Below are 19,340 nucleotides of genomic sequence, written 5' to 3'. Positions count from 1 at the left end.
AGTGTCAACTGACCCAGCCGGGACTCATACCAGCGACTTTCTTGCTGTGAGGCGATCGTGCTACCCACTGTGCCACCGTGACACCCCCTATTTTAAATTGCTTAAAACATTTTCTTTTATTATTATAAAAGTATATATAAAAATTATTTATTAATGCACTTTTGATTGTTTAATCAACATAAAAAGCAATAAAATAATTTTAAAATAGTTTATTTACACATTTAAAAGTGATTTCGTTATTTTTAAAAGTGTTTGAATTATTAAATTAATTAATTGTTTTTTTAAGTGTCACTCCTGGTCCTCTATAGTCATTTTCCTGGCTATTTTCTTCCAAACACTGTATAAATGTATTTCTGAAACGACAGCTGCTGTATTCTCCATGCTCAGGAAGTTTGGCACAATGGACAGGATGCAGATGCAATGTTTTCCTGTTTCGTTCACCTTTCTTTTTTGACAGAATGTGAATATGGGGGTGTATATTTGTCTTCCAGTGACTGTATATCAGATTTTAGTGAAAACATAAGAGGTACAGCTAGTCAAGTTTAGTCAAATGTTGTGCAATGTATTGTAATATGCAAAATTCTTGTTTAAATACACAGTTGAAGCACTTTCACCCATACACGCCTTTTAAAGAGCTTTGTGTTAATCTGAGCACTGTGTAAAAAAAAGGAGACGAGGCATCCACTCGAGAAAGCTGACAGATCGTTTTACATTAAGGTACTTATAATGAGGGCGAAGCTCCGCCCACATGTCAATCACCCTCAGAGGCCACGTCTCCGCTTTTTCCCCACATCAAGTCAGACACTTTTTAACCCTGGATACGAACACACCGCAAAGCCGGAGGTAAGACATGCTTTAATGATGTAAATCTACTGTAGACACTCATTGTTAAGTTTAGATGTGCTGTTAAGTATGTTTAAAACTCTTTAAAGTCTGCTTTAGACGCGAGTGTTAATTTGTGAACATGGAGTTTCCTCAGTGTCACTGGAAGTGGCATGTGCCAAATATAACACGTTAATATTCTCGTGTAAGTGATGTTAACCACGTTTAGGCTTGAAAGTCATGGTTATATTGGTATTAGTTTGTGAAAGAAACAAACACCTCTGATGCGCCAACAAAAGTGTTGCAAGCGTCTTTTTTTTGTATTTAATCTCAGCTTCAGTTCCTTCTCTGAGAATTTACGCCTTCGACATTTCTGAGCATCTCATTGAAAGCCAAAAATCCTTTTGTTGAGTCATATGAAGGTACCCAGTAATGCTGTCTATCTTGTCAGCTCACTCGTTTTGGGAATAACGCGCGCGCGCTCAGCCAAATCACCCCAAGGCGATTCAAGATGTACACAAGAATGTGCTGATTGACGAATTGTGTCCAGGAAAAAGCATTCGGATGAAACAAGTGAAATCTGATCAAATTACAAATGTATCTCCCATCTGTTTTTCTCCGTCAGGTGTAACGCTCAGACACTATTGAAAATCCCGTCACCATGGTGCATTAAAACTATTCAAAGGCTGAGGCGCGTTCTCGATACTTGAAAAGTTCTAGAAACGAGGCAAATTTATTTGATTACACAGAGCCATTGTGTTATTTGAGAGCGAAGACTTGGAGATTATCACGTACGACATACCTACCGTTGTTATGGAGGTTTTGGAGTTTGTTTAGTCACAGTTGCCGTTCACTTTCATTCAGAAATGAGTCTGAGGCTGAACCTGAGGTAAAGTTGGTTTTATATTAGCACTTTCGGTTTTTTGAACCGTGGCAACTTCTGACAGGATCTCCATCTTGTTTATTACTCTGAATATTCTGTCTGAAATCGCATGTAAATATAACTAACAACATTAGCTCTGTTTAATTGACTGTGAAGAATGTTGTAACGTTGCTTTTGATAAGTCGTTGACAGCTAATTACACTATTTACTATTAGCACTTTTCTAATATTATGTTATTAACCTTTATTATATTATTATATTATTATTATTATTATATTATCTGCCTGCTCTACCAAACAGTTGACCATATTTTGACTGTTAAAGTGAGTCAAAATTACCTAACTGTTTTAAATAATGGTTTACACTACACAGTTTTGGTTTACAAAAAATCAAACCAACATGTTGCACTACTACACTTGAGTTTGCTTTTATTGTAAAAAAAAAAAAAAACAAGCAAACAAGAAAACGTGTTAAATTGGAAACTATTTTATGGCATTCTTAAAAGAAAAAGATGATTTAATATTCAAAAATGTTTTATTTTCACTGTTTTTTAAAACAAATTAGACTTCATACTTTACACACTGAACTAAACTAAACTGAACTTCAACTCTGAATCTGGACTTTACTAGAACTATGTTAAGCTGCTTTGACACATTCTACATTCTAAAAAGCGCTACATAAACGAATTGAATTTAATATTTTCAGATGTTTTTATAGTATTATGTAGTAATTCTGGTACTTTTACCATAAACCGACATATCTACCATTTGGTGGAGGTTGATATTTTAGGAATTATGAGATGTTGAAAAAGAATGAATTGAGTGTGTTAACTAGCGACATCATTAGGAGTTAAAAAGTCCAATCCAAAAAAAATTATTGGTGGGACCGTTAAAGGATTAAGGCGGAAGTCCAAATGTGCAAATATACAACCATATTTACCCCCCATGAGGCTAAACAACCGTTACAAAGATGAAATAAAGCACGGAAGTTTCAAAATGACAGTGATAAGACAATATTAGATGAACTGTGGTGGCCTTTTCTGAATGTTTGTTTTAACAACAATGCAAAAATCAATGCTTGATAAACATTAGTCACTTGTTTTCAGGACGTCCAAAACAATTTTTCTTGGTTATGTAAAGCAGAGAGAAATTTAAGTAGGCCTATTAGGCTCGTATTTTAATATTTTTTCAATCCTTGTGGGAAACACAATGTTGAATCTTCTCACTACCATTAAACGCCGTCCGCTGAATGTTTCACAGTCGTATAAATAACATTTTCTGCTAACATTCTGATGATGCTAAAAGGATAGTAGTTCACCCAACACTAAAAGTTCTGTTGTCTTTTACTCGCTTAAACCGTTATAAGTTTCTTCTTTTGAACACAAGAGGATGTTGTGATGAACACTAAAAACTGGAACCACTGACTTCCAAAGTATTTGTTTTTACTATGGAAGTCAGCAGTTACAGGTTTTCAGCTTTCTTCAGAAGTATCTTCTTTTGTGTTTACCAGTAGAAAGATACTCCTACAGATTCAGAACCGCTTGACGGAGAGTAAACACATTTATATTTTTGTGTGAACTACCTTTTAAAACAAGCAGCATGTATAAATGGCCTGAACGTTGGTCAGCTTTTGTCACCTGGAATTTGTGTCTCCTGCTAACTTTTATTTGATTTCAAATCTGTTTCTCTAGTATTTGGTCGTGTATTGTTTCTTGTGGCTAAAGAGCTCTCTGTGAATAGACGAAACAGATGTCATTGTTAGCTCAACAGGGAAGATTTTTTTGTTTGTATAGAGGATTGTTTATAAAAGCTTTTGTTTTCATTTCTCTTAAATTACTTTTAAAACCATCTAGCTTTTTCACCGAAACACTATTCATTTTTGTGTTTTACTTAAACGTGATTGGAATATATATATATATATTTATTTACACTTTAATGTTCGTTAATGAATCAACTAATAACAAGCAAACATCTGCAACAGTGTTTGTTAATATTTTTAGTATTCGCTTGTTTGTTAGGTCATGTGTGTGATAATACTGACACATACTATACAACTTTAGATTTTGCCACTGAATCTTAATGTTAATATTAACTTTTAATAAGTGACAATAAGTGTAGCCCTTTTAGCATGAGCTTCTTCTGTCTGTATATATTTTATCAGGGTGTCTGTGGGGTCTTAAAATGTCTTACTATTAAAAAACTAAATTTAAAAGTCTTAAATCTACTGAAATATTGTATTGTAGGTCTTAAATCTTTTTTTTAAACAAGTCTTAATTTTCCCTTGTTCATGTAAAGCTACTCAATCTGTCCAACACCCATACAATCGCCAACAACCCATCTCAATCAAACTTTTAACTTTTAAAATCTATTTATCATAAGGGTTTAGTTATTATCCTTACAGCAACATTTGTTTAAAAGTTTTCTGTGTATTTACTGCCGAGGATGCTGACCTGATCTGTGTTTTTTTTTTAAATAAATGATAATTATTGTTGTATTAATAAGTGTATTAAATTTTAATCATTTTTGAAGGGCATGTGGAAATCTTTTTCTACTGGCATATTCCAAAAAATCCTTAGCATTTAGCCTGGATAAATCTAAAATTTCATTTATAATGGTCTTAAGTCTTATTTAACATGGTGTAACCTGCAGAACTGTCAGTGTTAAACTGTCAGTGTTAAAAGTAAACGGCACACTGCAGATTCATTAGCTGAAATTTAAGCATAGAGTGCCAGTATTTTACTAAATCTCACTGAAGTCGGTCTGTGGTCACTTTATTCTCATTTTCCTGTTTGTAAACTCGCTGCCATCTGTTGGTTGGTTATAAAATGACGAATGTCTCTTTCATTTAAGGAGAATGAATGTTTGTTATGGATGGAGCTTTTTAGATGGGGAAAAAGTACATGCATGAATGTCTGATGGTAAATCTTTCCACTGAGGTAGTGGTTATGTGTGCCAACCTTTCTTATTGGACTTGTTTAACGTTTTGGATTTTATCCAGTAAATGACAGACTCCTTGTTGATCTTGCCTTGTTGATTATGCTCTTAATGAGTGTAATTTTGGGATGTATAAAATGAATCTATTCAGATTTCAGATATTGGAATGATTCACTTTGAATCACAATTTCAGTGTGTTCATCAACTTGTTTTAAATGAGTTGTAAGAAAAAAAAACAGGCATTGGACACAGTTTGTCTCCCATTTCAATTGTGTTTTTGCCTAACCAAGAGTTTCGACTAATTGTTTTAGTGAACCCACATTGAAAATTTTTGTCTGTTTTAAAAACACAAACAAAAAAACCCAGCTAGCCTACACTGCGACATGTATCCTGATTAAAGTACTAGTAAAGTGTGCCTTAAAAATGTTATGCAATCCAGTTTTGCTTTGAATATTATAGCTATTGTTCTTGGATATATTGAGCTTTTAAAGTTAATCATTGCCATTTGATATTAATGTAAGAGTATATTATTCAGTCATTATCAGTGGTGCAGAAATTATGTCAGAACCAGGAAGAGCAATTCGCTGTGGGCTGAATTTCATAATGTACGGTATATTTATGACTAGTGTATAGGGCTGCACGATTCTGGCTAAAATAAGAATCATAATTATTATTATTTTTGCTTAAAATTTAATAGAGTATATATATATATATATATATATATATATATATATATATATATATATATATATATATATATATATATATATATATATATATATATATATGTATGTGTGTGTGTGTGTATATGTATATGTGTATATATATATATATATATATGTATGTGTATATATATATGTGTTTGTGTTTGAATTTACATACATTGTACATGCGCACGTGTATATATAACATAATTCAAAACATTTATCTTAGATGCAATAGTGGGATTATTTCCTTTGACTGCACTAAACTAGTGACTATGAAAGTTAATGGTTCTGCTCAGTTAATTTTGTAGAACAATGGTATTGTGAAATTCTGATTTCCTCAGACTTTTACTCAATAGCAGTGAAAGGAAGTTAAAGGAAACCTGTAAATTAGACGTCTGTACTTAATTTCATCACCATAAAACCCTGTTTGCATATATGAAGATGTGTTTTTACCTATCTGATTACTGGTGGATGGCTAGGAATACAGGTGTAAATGAGATTAAACCATTTTAATCTCCTATTTGACTACTTGCAGAGGTAGTACAAAATGCATTTGATTAGATTTCTTTGATAGTTTACACTGTAAAAAGAAAAATAACAACAAACTCAGGACTGCAGATGTTTTTAAGTTACTTTGACTTATTTAAGTAAGTTGATCAGGTTTCAACATAATTTTTAAGTTCTACAAAGTTTAACTTAGGTGACATGGTGGCTCAGTGGTTAGCGCTGTCACCGAACAGCAAGAAGGTCGCTGGTTCCAGTCCGGGCTGGGTCAGTTGGCATTTCTGTGTGGAGTTTGCATGTACTCCCTGCATTGGCATGGGTTTCCTCCGGGTGCTCCGGTTTCCCCCAGTCCAAACACATGCGCTATAGGGGAATTTAATAAACTAAATTGGCCATTGTGTATGGGTGTTTCCCAGTACTGGGTTGCAGCTGGAAGGGCATTCACTGTGTAAAACATGTGCTGGATAAGTTGGTGGTTCATTCTGCTGTGAATAAAGGGACTAAGCCGAAGGAAAATGAAGGTTTAACTCATTTTTGTTGTTTGAATCAAACGAACGTTTCTAGTCGTCTTAATTTACGTCAACTAAACTGACTAAAAATATTAAAACAGCAAGAATTTTTTACTATGTACACGCTCAAATGTCAAAAAACCACCTGTTACTCTCCACCTACTGACTAACATGTAATCATTATGGGATGTGTTGAGAGAAAGTGGACCAAAACATATGGATTACGACTATAAACATCCTACACCTTGTTTCACTTTCTCTTCCTCTAAAGCAGTGTAACACAAGTCCTCCTGTGAAAGTGAATAAGTGATGAGGGTTTGATGGAATAAAAGGGAAGGTTCTTCCTGAAACCCGAACACAAGATCTAACAAAGGAACAGCTGAACATGTCAATTCCAGGTGGGATTGCTAATGTTTCAGCTGACGGCTTGGCATTGTTAAGGGGCCGTTCATCAAAAAATGGAAATTATGCTGTCATTCACCCGCACTCCACTTGTCGCAAATAGTTTCTATTGTTGAACACAGAGGCAGATATTTTGAAGAATGCTCGAAACTGTTAGTTATTGCGTTCATAGTAGGAAAACTATATACACTCACTGGCCACTTCATTAGGTACACCTGTCCAACTGCTCGTTAGCGTTAATTGAGCATCATGTGAACATCAAGCCTAACTGAGTATTGTTGCTGACCATGTCCATCCCTTTATGACCACAATCTTCTGATGGCTACTTCCAGCAGGATAACGCACCATGTCATAAAGCGTGAATCATCTCAGACTGGTTTCTTGAACATGACAATGAGTTCACTGTACTAAAATGGCCTCCACAGTCACCATAACTCAATCCAATAGAGCACCTTTGGGATGTGGTAGAACAGGAGATTTGCATCATGGATGTGCAGCCGACAAATCTGCAGCAACTGCGTGATGCTATCATGTTAATATGGACCAAAATCTCTGAGGAATATTTCCAGTACCTTGTTGAATCTATGCCATGAAGGAGGAAGGCAGTTCTGAAGGCAAAAGTGTCCAACACGGTATTAGCAATGTGTATAAAGTGGTATTAGCACCTAATAAAGTGTTTGGTGAGAGTATATATATATATATATATATATATATTCTGTGTGGAGTTTGCATGTTCTCCCCGTGTTGGCGTGGGTTTCCTCCAGGTGCTCCGGTTTCCCCCACAGTCCAAACACATGCGCTATAGGGGAATTGGGTAAGCTAAATTGTCCGTAGTGTTTGAGTGTGTATTGGTCTTTCCCAGTAATGGGTTGCAGCTGAAAGGTCATCCGCTACGTAAAACATATGCTGGATAAGTTGGTGGTTCATTCCGCTGTGGTGACCCCAGATTAATAAAGGGACTAAGCCGAAAAGAAAATGACTGTGTGAACGTTAGCAGCAAATAAACTATCACACAGTTCAGCTTATTAAAATTAATAGCTATTATAAAGAAATAGAATCAAGTTATCAAATCTCATACCATTTCTTCACTGCACAACTTACACATTATGATTAAAGAGCAGAGAAGGAATTTATTTAGATTTTTCCTTTGATTACATTAAATAACAGGTGTCACTTTAAAAAAGCACACATCTAACGTTATAATGAAAGCATTCGACTGCTTTCCTTACTGATCATTGCTCATTTAGGACAAAATTAGTTGTGTTTGAAGAAAAAAAAAACACCAAGATCGACATCTTAAGATGTTGTTATTATTATTAATTATGTCTATATGTCTGTTCAAACATGCACCTAAAACCCAGACTTTCACTCCTCTTCAAATCGTGTGTACAGAATCCGTTTGGGAAACGGCGTTTATTTATCACTATAAAGCGCGTCAGCTGACAATCATGCACCACTATATGACTGTTGTGAGGATTGCATAGGAGGGTCGACAGCACCTGTAATGGAAAGTTAAGTGAATCCCGCCGTTTTTAAATCTATTTCAAAGCCTTTTCATGCCTAAATAAAACAAAAGCACAAAACAGACTCTCATTAGGAGCGAGAGGCGGCCCCTGGTGGTTCGGAGGTATGGGTTGCATATAGGGAGCATCGGCTCTTTAATGTTTATTGCCACCCTTCAGAGAAAGACTGAAAATACGGGAGAAATACCTTAACAGGATGATAGCGGGATAGAACTGTAAAATACGGGCGAATCCCGGGAAAAACGGGAGGGTTGACGGGTATGAACTAGAGTTTTCTACCTCAGCATCTTTCATCTTCGTCTCCCTTATTTGTCTAGATTGGGCATCACAGTTTCTCAGTTGTAAGCACTGTTGCCTCATACCAAGCATGTCACTGGTTAAAAGTCATTACAGGACCAGTCCACATAGTTGTGCACAGTTTGCGTGTTCTCCCCTTGCTCACGTGGGTTTTCCACTGGTTCCTCCCACAGTCCAAAAACACGCGATATAAGCAGTTCGTAAGCAGTATAACTATCCCTATAATCCCTATAAGTTGGGGGAGTTCATCGGGATCTACCTGAGCTCAAACTCAGGGCCCGTTTACACTAATACGTTTTAGTTTTACAACACACATGTTTTACTACGGCTACACCTTTCGTCCACACTACACCAGAGTTTTCGAGCGCTGAAAATGGGGCTTTTTAAAAAAACACTGAAGAGGCCATTTTGGTTTACCGAGTTAGTGTGGATGTGTGGAAAATGGAGACATCTGAAAACTGAGGCGTGGCTGCAGATGTTTACCTATCTGATTGGGGCTTTTTCCTCAACATTAGGCTAGTGCACAACGTTCAGTCTTGCATCCTTTCCCTAAGTTCAGACTTTGCAAGTTTGATTTAGAAAACAAACTCCCGAGGACACGATGGGTAAATCTTCAAAGGAAAGTGTACTTTATAACCTCATTCCCATCACCCCTGCTAAGTTGTTTCACTATCTTAACGATAAAATAAGAACATGATATAAGGAACTGCCTAGTTTTATTTTGATACTAACAACTTAACAGACACCAAAAATGTAGAGGCGTCGTGTAGCTGCATTTAAATACGAATGCCCTTGTTGCTCCGATGGTGAAAACATAACTTCACGTCAGTTCAAACACGTCTCAGACTTTCAAAAACAATTTTTTTATTGCAGTGAAAAACTTTGCTCTCCTGCTTGCTGGACAAATTGAGATATGGACCTTAGAGGGGTGTTGTAGTAACCAGCTGTAGGCTAGATTACAAAAAAGATAGCATTTTTAGGATAATGACTTTATAATATATGACGAAAGACATTCAAACCTTAATTTTAAAATCTCAATAGAGGCTTCGAATGTAAATATAACATGATAAAGATTCAGTTTGGTTCACACTATGGCTATTCTAGTAGTTATATACTTCTCGTGGTTCCGATATTAAAGTCTCGATGTTCTTGTTTTCATAGGTGAATAAATTTGCCAGTATGCTGCGCTGGAGAGTGTCGAAGGCTGTTGTGTTGAGCGTGTTGTTCACTCAGGCTGTGACCGTGGGGCTCCTTTACGGCTGGTACAGTCGACCGACTCTTCAAAACGTGACTCAGTCTGAGGGAAAGGTGCACGTGCTGCTGTTGTCCTCCTGGAGGTCTGGCTCATCCTTCTTGGGCCAGGTGTTCAGCCAGCATCCAGACGTCTTTTATTTGATGGAGCCGGCCTGGCACGTGTGGATGTCCATCAACCAATCCGGCGCACGTAGCTTGCGAATGGCGGTGCGTGACACTATTCGCAGCATCTTTCAGTGCGACATGTCCGTGATGGATTCATACATCCGCCAGCCCCAGAACATCTCCAGCCTGTTCATGTGGAGCCACAGTCGTGCGCTCTGCTCTCCGCCAGCGTGCCTCCAAACGCCACGCGACCAGATTAGCAAAGAACAAGACTGCAAGCAGCACTGTGGGAAAAGCAGCTTGAAGATTGCAGAGTCGGCTTGTCAAACCTACAGCCACGTTGTTTTAAAAGAAGTTCGCTTCTTCGAATTGGAGTCACTTTATTCGCTACTTCAAGACCCTACCTTAAACGTGCGAATTATCCATTTGGTTCGTGACCCGCGAGCGGTGTTTCGCTCCAGAGATCGTTCCTACAAAGCCTTGGTGAAAGACAGCAATATAGTGCTCGAAATGGCTAACATTCCTGAAAAAGATAAACCTTATCGTGTCTTGCAGGAGATTTGCCGCAGTCACGTCCGCATTTACGAGACCGCCATGCTTAAAGCACCGAGTTTCCTTAAGGGACGCTACAAAATGATTCGCTATGAAGATCTCGTGCACAACACGCAGGCTGAAATCGAGGCCATGTATGAATTCATCGGCCTGGAGATGACCGAAACCCTGCAGGAGTGGATCTACCGCATCACTCACGGTAAAGGCAAGGGAACCAAGAAGGAAGCCTTCGATATCACTTCGCGAAACGCCGAGGATGTTTCGATGGCTTGGCGAACCACGTTACCTTTCGAGAAAGTCCAGCGCATCCAGGATGTTTGTAAAGGAGCCATGTCCCTGCTGGGATATTCGACGGTGGACAGTGAGAAGGAGCAAAAGATGATGGAATTAGATTTGATGAAGCCACGCGAGCGCTATAAATTCAGATGGCTACCTGCCAAAAGCACGACTGCTGCTAAATTATAGAGCTGTGATCAAAAGACCGAATGCTAAAGGAATTCTGGGGCATTTGTGCATCGGTTTTCTTGTGCTTTAGGAACAATCCAGAACGGTGCTCTAGTGGCCGGATGTTCAACACCGCAGAAGTGTTGTCTTTTTTCCTGGACGCAACCTTAACGCTGGATGCTGTTATAGAAGAAACTATGGTCCAACAATCAAAAGCAAGATGTATTTATTGACAATGGAAACGATTGTGGTGGTGTTTTTCATGTCTGTTTTTTATTTTTTACAAAAAAAAAACAACTGCATTTCAAATGTATGTAGTCCATGCGGGTTGAAGGGAACTATAGTGTGTTTTTTCTCTGTTGTTTGATATATAAAACTTCGCATAGAAGTAAATAGGCTAATATATTTAAGCTAGCAGGCTGGCTAGTTTTGTTAGGAGTAGTTCAGCTATTGTCCACATTCTTACTGGAGTTACTCAGATCAGAAATCCTTGATAATGTGATTGGATGTATCTTTATTTTAAGTCTAAATGTAATACAATACATGTGTATGGGAGAAACAAACAAGGCACAGGTGACATTAATAAACAGAACCGAGTGCCTAGAAAGTTCACACAGAGCTCTTTTAAACGATTATCAGAGCATCCAGCTTTTTAAAAACATGCCATATTAAGTTTAACTTACCAGTCTGTGCATGAACAATGTTAAATGCCAAGTAAATAGTTTTTTTCAGTCTAACTGACATCAGCGTATTAGAAAAGCCAAACGAATGTTGAAACTTTGTCAAATGAGATTTATATATAGCTATAATCAGCAAAGATATCCCTGTGTTAGGGCTGGGAGATGTAACAAAGATCTCATATCATGATACAAGTCAACTCATATCCTGAAACCCTTATATATTTCACAATATAGTTAATTTTCTGTAAATTCAATGAATTAATAGTTTACATATTGACCAAATAAGGACTGTTTTATACTTTATGAAAGTTAATACACGAAAATGTGCTCATTCCTCACAAATGTTTGATTTAAGAGCGTATAAATATTAACGAACTTAAAACACTTTTTAAAAACTAACGAATACTGGACCAACGTTAAATATTGTCAAATGTAAATATCGTACTTCCACCCCCTCTGCGCTGTTCACGTTTCTCTCTGCATCCCCATGGTGGCGTGTAAGACTGCACTCATACAAATAATGCAAAAATATTACTGTCCAGTTATGTATTTTTATGAGATATCACATAATATGAAGCTATAGACTTTTGATTTCGTCCATCCAATATGTATATATAGCGTCAGATTGCCTCTAACCCGTATGTGTTTTTGTAAATGTTATGATATAGTTCCATAATATCATCATCAGTGCAATTCCAACGTTTTGATTTAGTGGCTAATTCGTATTAATTTGTACGATCTCATTTGTATATTTTAGTATTTATTTGTTCATACCCCAATAAAGGGTTGTGTTTAAGGGCAAGTGTCTTATTAAAGATTGTAAGTATACCAATAAAATTGTACGAATTAGCCACTTCTCTAATTATGCGTAAAATATAGCTATGTTTCCTCGTACGATTGGGTTTTCACAAATAAGTTAATATTGATAATTACTGTCTATATCGTACTGTCAATGTCACACTGTCAATATCACGTATCGCTAGTTCCACAAGGTAGAAGAGGCCAGGAATAAGTTTCTTTTTAAAGGTAGTTCAATGCTAGGTAATGTACATAAAAAAAATCAATGTTAGGTAGGTTAGTGTTATGATTGCGTGCGTATGAATACTGCATGTGTTTTTCTGCTCTTAATATTTCAATACTTGAACGATTCTGCAGTGAAATGATGTATGAAAGTGATCATGCTCAACAAGGATAGTCTCCGAATTCTGTAAAAATGTAAATGTGAAAATGTTGGTCGACACTCCAATGAATATTTGTACTAATCTGCTTTGATCTGTATTACTGGAAGCATTGAGAAGGAAGTGTCGATGAAGTGTTAAACAGACGCACTCTCTCTGCTTTTTATGACATGTTTGATTGTGATAAAGTCTAGATCTAAACGGACTTTAAACGTGAACGCCGGACACACTTTAATGTTTTACAGTGCTGCGGTGCTGCTTTGTGTGTCATTTCCATGAAGGACTTTTTATTACTTGATGTGCTACTGCTGTTGAATTCCCCTATAAAGTCATTCCGAACATATTTTTGCCATAAATTTTTACTATAAGGAGTTTAAAGTCTGTGTGAAATCAAAACTTATGACGTTTATTTTGCTAGCACACATGGTTATTCTTTAGGTGATGTTAATCCACTGAAAAAACAATATTTGTTTTAGTAATCGTCAATCAAACGCTGCGTTCGATATCGCCTACTACTCAGAAGGTACTGCATTTGAATTTAAACGTACTACTCGACCGTTAGAAAAGTAAGTTCTATATATTATGAATAGAACTCGAATGTACTACATCCGCCATTTTGTAGTCATCACTTGACCTACCTGCATCAGTTGCGTCACTTCACTCCCATTTATGAATTATCTCGTGATGCATCATGGGATAGCGTAACATCCATCCGATGCGCGGAATCTACTTGGAAGCAGTAGGTCATCCGGCTTCTTCTCACATACTGTTTTTCGAATTTTATAAATTCGGACATACTACTCGGCTCGCACACTGATTTTAGTGTAATAAATAGTATTGAGTATGCAATTTCGGATGCAGTAAATGTTACATTTGCTTATGCCTTTGACGTGGGCGGTTTTTCCCTGATGTCAGTTTGACACTTCAACCACATTATTCTTAACCACACCCCTCTTAAAGCAAAGAAAGCCCCGCCCCCTTCTCAATATTCAGGTTTACTTGTAAAGCACATTAACATACTGAAATAAAAGTCTCTGCAACGTATGGTTCTGTAGATTTTAAAACCCGTTTTCCAGCTAAGAAAATCACAAACGTTGAAAAATGTTTGACATAAAGACGAAAATAATAGATATCTACAATTTCATGACGCATCGCAAATGTAAATTAATTTCTTACATTTATATAGCGCTTTTCTGGACACTCAAAGCGTTTTAGACATCCTCATCCACCACCAGTGCGCAGCATCCATGTGGATGACGCGACGGCAGCCATATTGTGCCAGAAGACACAACACGCCAGCTGATTGGTGGAGAGGAGACAGAGTGACGAAGCCAATTATGATATAGAGATGGTTAGGAGGCCATGATGGACAGAGGCCAGTGGGCAAATTTGGCCAGGATGTCGGGGTTAAACCCGTACTCTTTTTCGAAGGACATCCTGGGATTTTTAACGACCACAGAGAGTCTGGACCTCGGTTTAACATCTCAGCCGAAAGACAGCTCTTACTGAGCAGTATAGCGTCCCTTTCACTATACTGGGGTGTTAGGCCCCATACAGATCGCTGGTTGAGCGCCCCCTGCTGGTCTTACTAACACCACTAAATTAATCAATTAATTAATCAAATTAATGAGTTTAACTAAAGTTTTTTGGTGCGTTCCAATTCGCATACTAAACATCCTAAATAGTATGCGAAACTACAATTAGTATGTCCCAAACTAGTATGTTAAAAATAGTAATAGTATGTTTAAAAGAGTACGCAAAAGCTTCCCGGATGGTCGACTATTTCCAGTAGAAATTGGAAGTGTAGAAGCGCTCGTACTCTAACCGCTAATATTACCCACAATACATTATGCGTTCAACTTGAATTTGATTAGAACTGCAAACTCGGGAAAAAAGTGTAAATAAACTACAAACATGGCGGACCCACAAGACCAACCGTCAAGTAGAGAGGCTTTGAGAGATTTAATTAATACCTAGCCAACTGCGGAATATTTAAATCACGTTTTCTGCGTTACATTTCATCTGCAACAACAACGTGAACTAATATCAAGATATATTTCGATGTTAACCTCTGAATGCAGAATTATCCAACGACCTGAGGAGATTTCTCTGATAAAAGACTTGCGAATGGCAGATTAACCCACAGCTTAATCTCCAATAATTAAATATATTCCTTCACAAATAAGGTACATACTTTATAGTATAGTACATAGTAGTAGACGTAGTATAAGTATGCGAATTGGGACTCAGCGTTTGTGTTTCATAGAAACAACATTTAAAATCGTGAGTGGGTGGATTTGTGTAAAGCATCATGGGTAATGTAGTTTTACAGCACAAAATCAAGTCTTCACGGTTTATGAATTATACTTAAAAATCAATCACGTCCTTATGGGGGAACTGAATGGAGCTTTTGTTTTCGGATTCGACTCGCTTTGTGTAAACACTCTGAACCTGACGCGATCAAATGTTAACTTTTAATAACTGAGGTATTGCGTTTCTTGAGATTATGTTTGATTTCAATGGGAGTTGGTATTTTATTGAAGTTTGAATCACATTGATTTATATTCACCATGTCAAGCAGTGTCTTCACATCGGTTCATATGTAAATGAAGGTAATGTAGATATGTTTTGATCAAATCATGTATCCACAACAATGTCTGTTTAATTAAATGTGATTTTAGGGGGGGGAAATGGTACATTACTTTAGAATGTCAGTATTTATGTTCGGCTTCAGTATGTCATCTCTATGTCTAAAATCAATGTTGGTCTTTTGGTTGTTTGTATGTGCTGATAAAAAAAAAAAAAACTTCATGCCTAAATATGTCCGTTTGATTGATTGATTGTCATTTGGATTTATATAAAATTATGATATTTTTTCCACTTTAGGTACTGAACACAATTTTTTATTGGACCCTGCTTTAATGATCATCATAAAAGCGTAACTCACTTCCTTCTGTTTTATTGCTGAGGAAATAGCAAGCTGCATGAAACACACACACACACACACAGGTTATCTAAACGGATGATGTTGTAATTACTGAGTCATAGATACATTTCATACAAAGGCGGATGTCCTCAAATGGCCCTAAATGGTAGTTTTGGAAGGTTTAATACATTTGTTCCCAAAGTGTAAACACACACACACACACACCATTTGAGAACTAGTCAGGGAACAATTTGCTGGATGTACATTATGCTGCTTATTACACGACTACTTACCACAAAACTAAAGAGTTAGACACAATGTTGAACTGAGCTGAGATACTTAACTAATTATTCAGCCTAAAATTAAAGTTAATTTAAATTATACGAAACGAAAATTGTTAGCAAACGGTTGGATTCTGCATGCACTAACCTATTTATTTTTCAGCCGCAAGATGGCGCCAAAGAGTCAAAAACATTGAAAAATGTGCAGAAAGAAGAATGTTCAATATGCGCTAACCTGCTTTTTTTTTGTCGCAAGATGGCGCCAAACAGTCAAAAACAGCGAAAAATGTGCAGAACTAAGAAATTGTTAACAAACAGCGAGATTCACCAAATACTAACCTACTTATTTTTCAGTTGCAAGATGGTGCCAGTCAAAAACAATGAAAAATGCGCAGAAAGAAGAATTGTTAACAAAAGGCAGTTCATCAAACACTAACCTACTTATTTTTCAGTCACAAGATGGTGCCAAACAGTCAAAAACAATGATTATATGCAGAAAGACGAATTGTTAACAAATGGCAAGATTGCGCATGCACTAGCGTACTTATTTTTCAGTCGCAAGATGGCGCCAAACAGTCAAAAAGAGCAAAAAATGTGCAGAAATAAAAATTGGTAACATATGGTGGGATTCAATACACCCTAACGTACTTATTTTTCAGTCACAAGATGGCGCCAATCAGTCACAGACAGCAAAAAATGCGTATAAATAAAAATTGTTAACAAATGGTGGGATTCAATACACCGTAACCTACTTATCTTTGTCGCAAGGTGGCGCCAAACAGTCAAAAACAGCAAAAAATTTGCAGAAAGAAGAATTGTTAACAAACGGCGAGATTCAGCATCTACTAACCTACTTATTTTTAAGTCCCAAGTTGGTGCCAAACAGTCAAAAACAAAAAATGTGCAGAAATAAAAATTGTTAACAAATGGTGGGATTCAACAAACCCTAACGTACTTATTTTTCAGTAACAAGATGGTGGCAAACAGTCAAAAACAGCAAAAAATATGCAGAAAGAAGAATTGTTAACAAATGGCGGGCATACTTACTTTTAAGTTGCAAGATGGCGCCAGTCAAAAACAATGAAAAATGTGCAGAAAGAATTGTTAGCAAAACACTGTTTATCAAACAGTAACCTACTTATTTTCAGTCACAAGGTGGCGCCAAAAAGTCAAAACAATGGAAAATAGGCAGAAAGACAAACTGTTACCAACGGCAGGATTGTGTATGCACTATAATACTTATTTTTCAGTTGCAAGATGGCGCCAAACAATCAAAAACAGCTAAATATGTGCAGAAATAAAGTTTGTTAACAAACGGCGGATTCATCAAACACTAACCTACTTATTTTGCAGTCGCAAGATGGAGCCAAACAGTCAAAAACAACAAAAAACATGCAGAGATAAAAATTGTTAACAAAAGGTGATTCAGCATGTGCGAACCTACTTATATTACAGTCACAAGATGGAGCCAAACAGTCAAATATATCAAAAAATAGTCTCAAAGAAGAGTTGTTATAAACTGGACCAAGTATAACCTACTTATTTTACAGTCGCAATGTCGTCAAACAGTCAAAAACAATGAGAAAGAATTGTTATCAAATGGCGGGATTCACCAAGCACAAACCTACTAATTTTTCAGTCACAAGATGGCGCCAAGCAGTCAAAAACAACGAAGTGTTAATATTTTCGCTAATGGCCAAGGTGATTCATATTACCCGTATGAGCATGTGTTTCTGGGAATAACCAAAGCCAATACCTTGGAATGTCGTATTGACCGATCAGAATTAAATATTTCACAGAGCCGTGTAATAATTAAACCCCCAGGTGAGTGTGGTTTAACTGAGCTGAACATGTTTTCTAACATCCATGAAACAAGACCCATGTTGACAATCAGCCTAGGTCTACTGACATGTTTAGACTCGTTTTATTATTCGGTTTTCATTTCCCTCCGACTTTAGGGGTAAATTATGACTGAAGGTCAAGACGGCTTGTTTTATGTTAAGTAAAACAAACTAAAATAACCTTTTTTAATCAATTAAATATAATATATATTGAACCAGACTTATAACGTTAATTTCAACTTAAAATTTTTGGTTTACTTTAGTGAAATGTTCACTAGTGAGTTGATCAATGAATTCAGGTTAAGCATTTCATTTTCAGTAAATTAGTGGAGCATTACTCTGATGTTTAATAGGCTATTATGTTTTTCCGTTGTGTTGTGAGTTTACTTAATACATTGACGTTCATAGTAAAATATTTAACTTACTGACAAAAACGCTAAAAGCTGTAGCTATACAAGACACTGAAAGGAAGATGAATTATTCAATGATCTAAGGATTAATATGGATTAAATCTTTATAAGAGACAAAGTATGTGATGCAGCCTACAGAGCATAAGTCTTTTACTGAGGAAATCTGTAACACCAAATAGGCCTACCATTAAATCAGAAAGACACTTTAATTAGAAAACACTTTTAGAGAACACAAATGACCGAACCCCACTCTCTTGTGGTGACATAGAAAAAAAGTCAGATTTACAAGGAAATTAAAGATATATATATATATATAATCTGGTTGAAGATTAATAAAGTTGTATTTTATAATTACCAGTGTTTAAATAGACTGATATAAAACCTTTAATTTTGGATGTTCGTATATTGTAATATTTATTTAATTGCATAATTAACCTTACACACTTTAAAAATAATGAAAGTTGTCAATATCTCTGGATTTATAGCTGTTTGCTTTAGTAAACTACTGATTACATTGTTTCCAAATGTAAACAAATATATATTGTTATTTATATTGTATTTATAGATTTTTTAAATATGTTTACATACATTTTTAGTCAAAATAACAGCAAGTAATTGAGAAAATGTTAGGCCTATTTTGTCAAATTGCCATAATATATATATATATATATATATATATAGTCAAATATACATTTTAAGGGCGTCACGGTGGCACATTGGGTATCGCTCACAGCAAGAAGGTTGCTGGTTCGAGCCTCAGCTGGGTCAGTTGGCATTTCTGTGTGGAGTTTGCATGTTCTCCCAGTGTTGGTGTGGGATTCCTCCGGGTGCTCTGGTTTCCCCCACAGTCCAAACACATGCGCTATAGGATAGCTGGGTCGGCTAAATTTTCCGTATGTGTATGTGTGTGACTAAATGAATGTGTTTCCCAGTGATGGGTTGCAGTTGGAAGGCCATCCGCTGCGTAAAACATGTGCTGGATGTGCTGGTTGGCGATTCATTCCATTGTGGCGACCACAGATCAATAAAGGAACTAAGCCGAAAAGAAATGAATGAATGAATGAATGAACACAATTCTTAAAGTTTTTT

At 36.5% G+C, this 19,340-nt stretch overlaps 1 protein-coding gene across 1 annotated transcript; it reads left to right on the top strand.

Annotated features, from left to right (window-relative positions):
• The first annotated feature begins 748 nt into the window (after positions 1 to 748).
• chst6 (carbohydrate sulfotransferase 6) lies at positions 749 to 15,590 on the top strand. Its single transcript, XM_056451982.1, is given in 3 exon segments — positions 749 to 787; positions 790 to 843; positions 9,742 to 15,590. Coding segments are annotated over 3 exon segments (1,308 nt in total). The 3' UTR covers positions 10,957 to 15,590.
• Positions 15,591 to 19,340: the final 3,750 nt, after the last annotated feature.

The sequence above is a fragment of the Danio aesculapii genome, chromosome 25 (assembly GCF_903798145.1).
Source record: "Danio aesculapii chromosome 25, fDanAes4.1, whole genome shotgun sequence".
Lineage (NCBI taxonomy): Eukaryota > Metazoa > Chordata > Actinopteri > Cypriniformes > Danionidae > Danio > Danio aesculapii.
The sequence above is the reverse complement of the archived record's forward strand: the minus strand, read 5'-3'. Positions and strand labels throughout refer to the sequence as shown.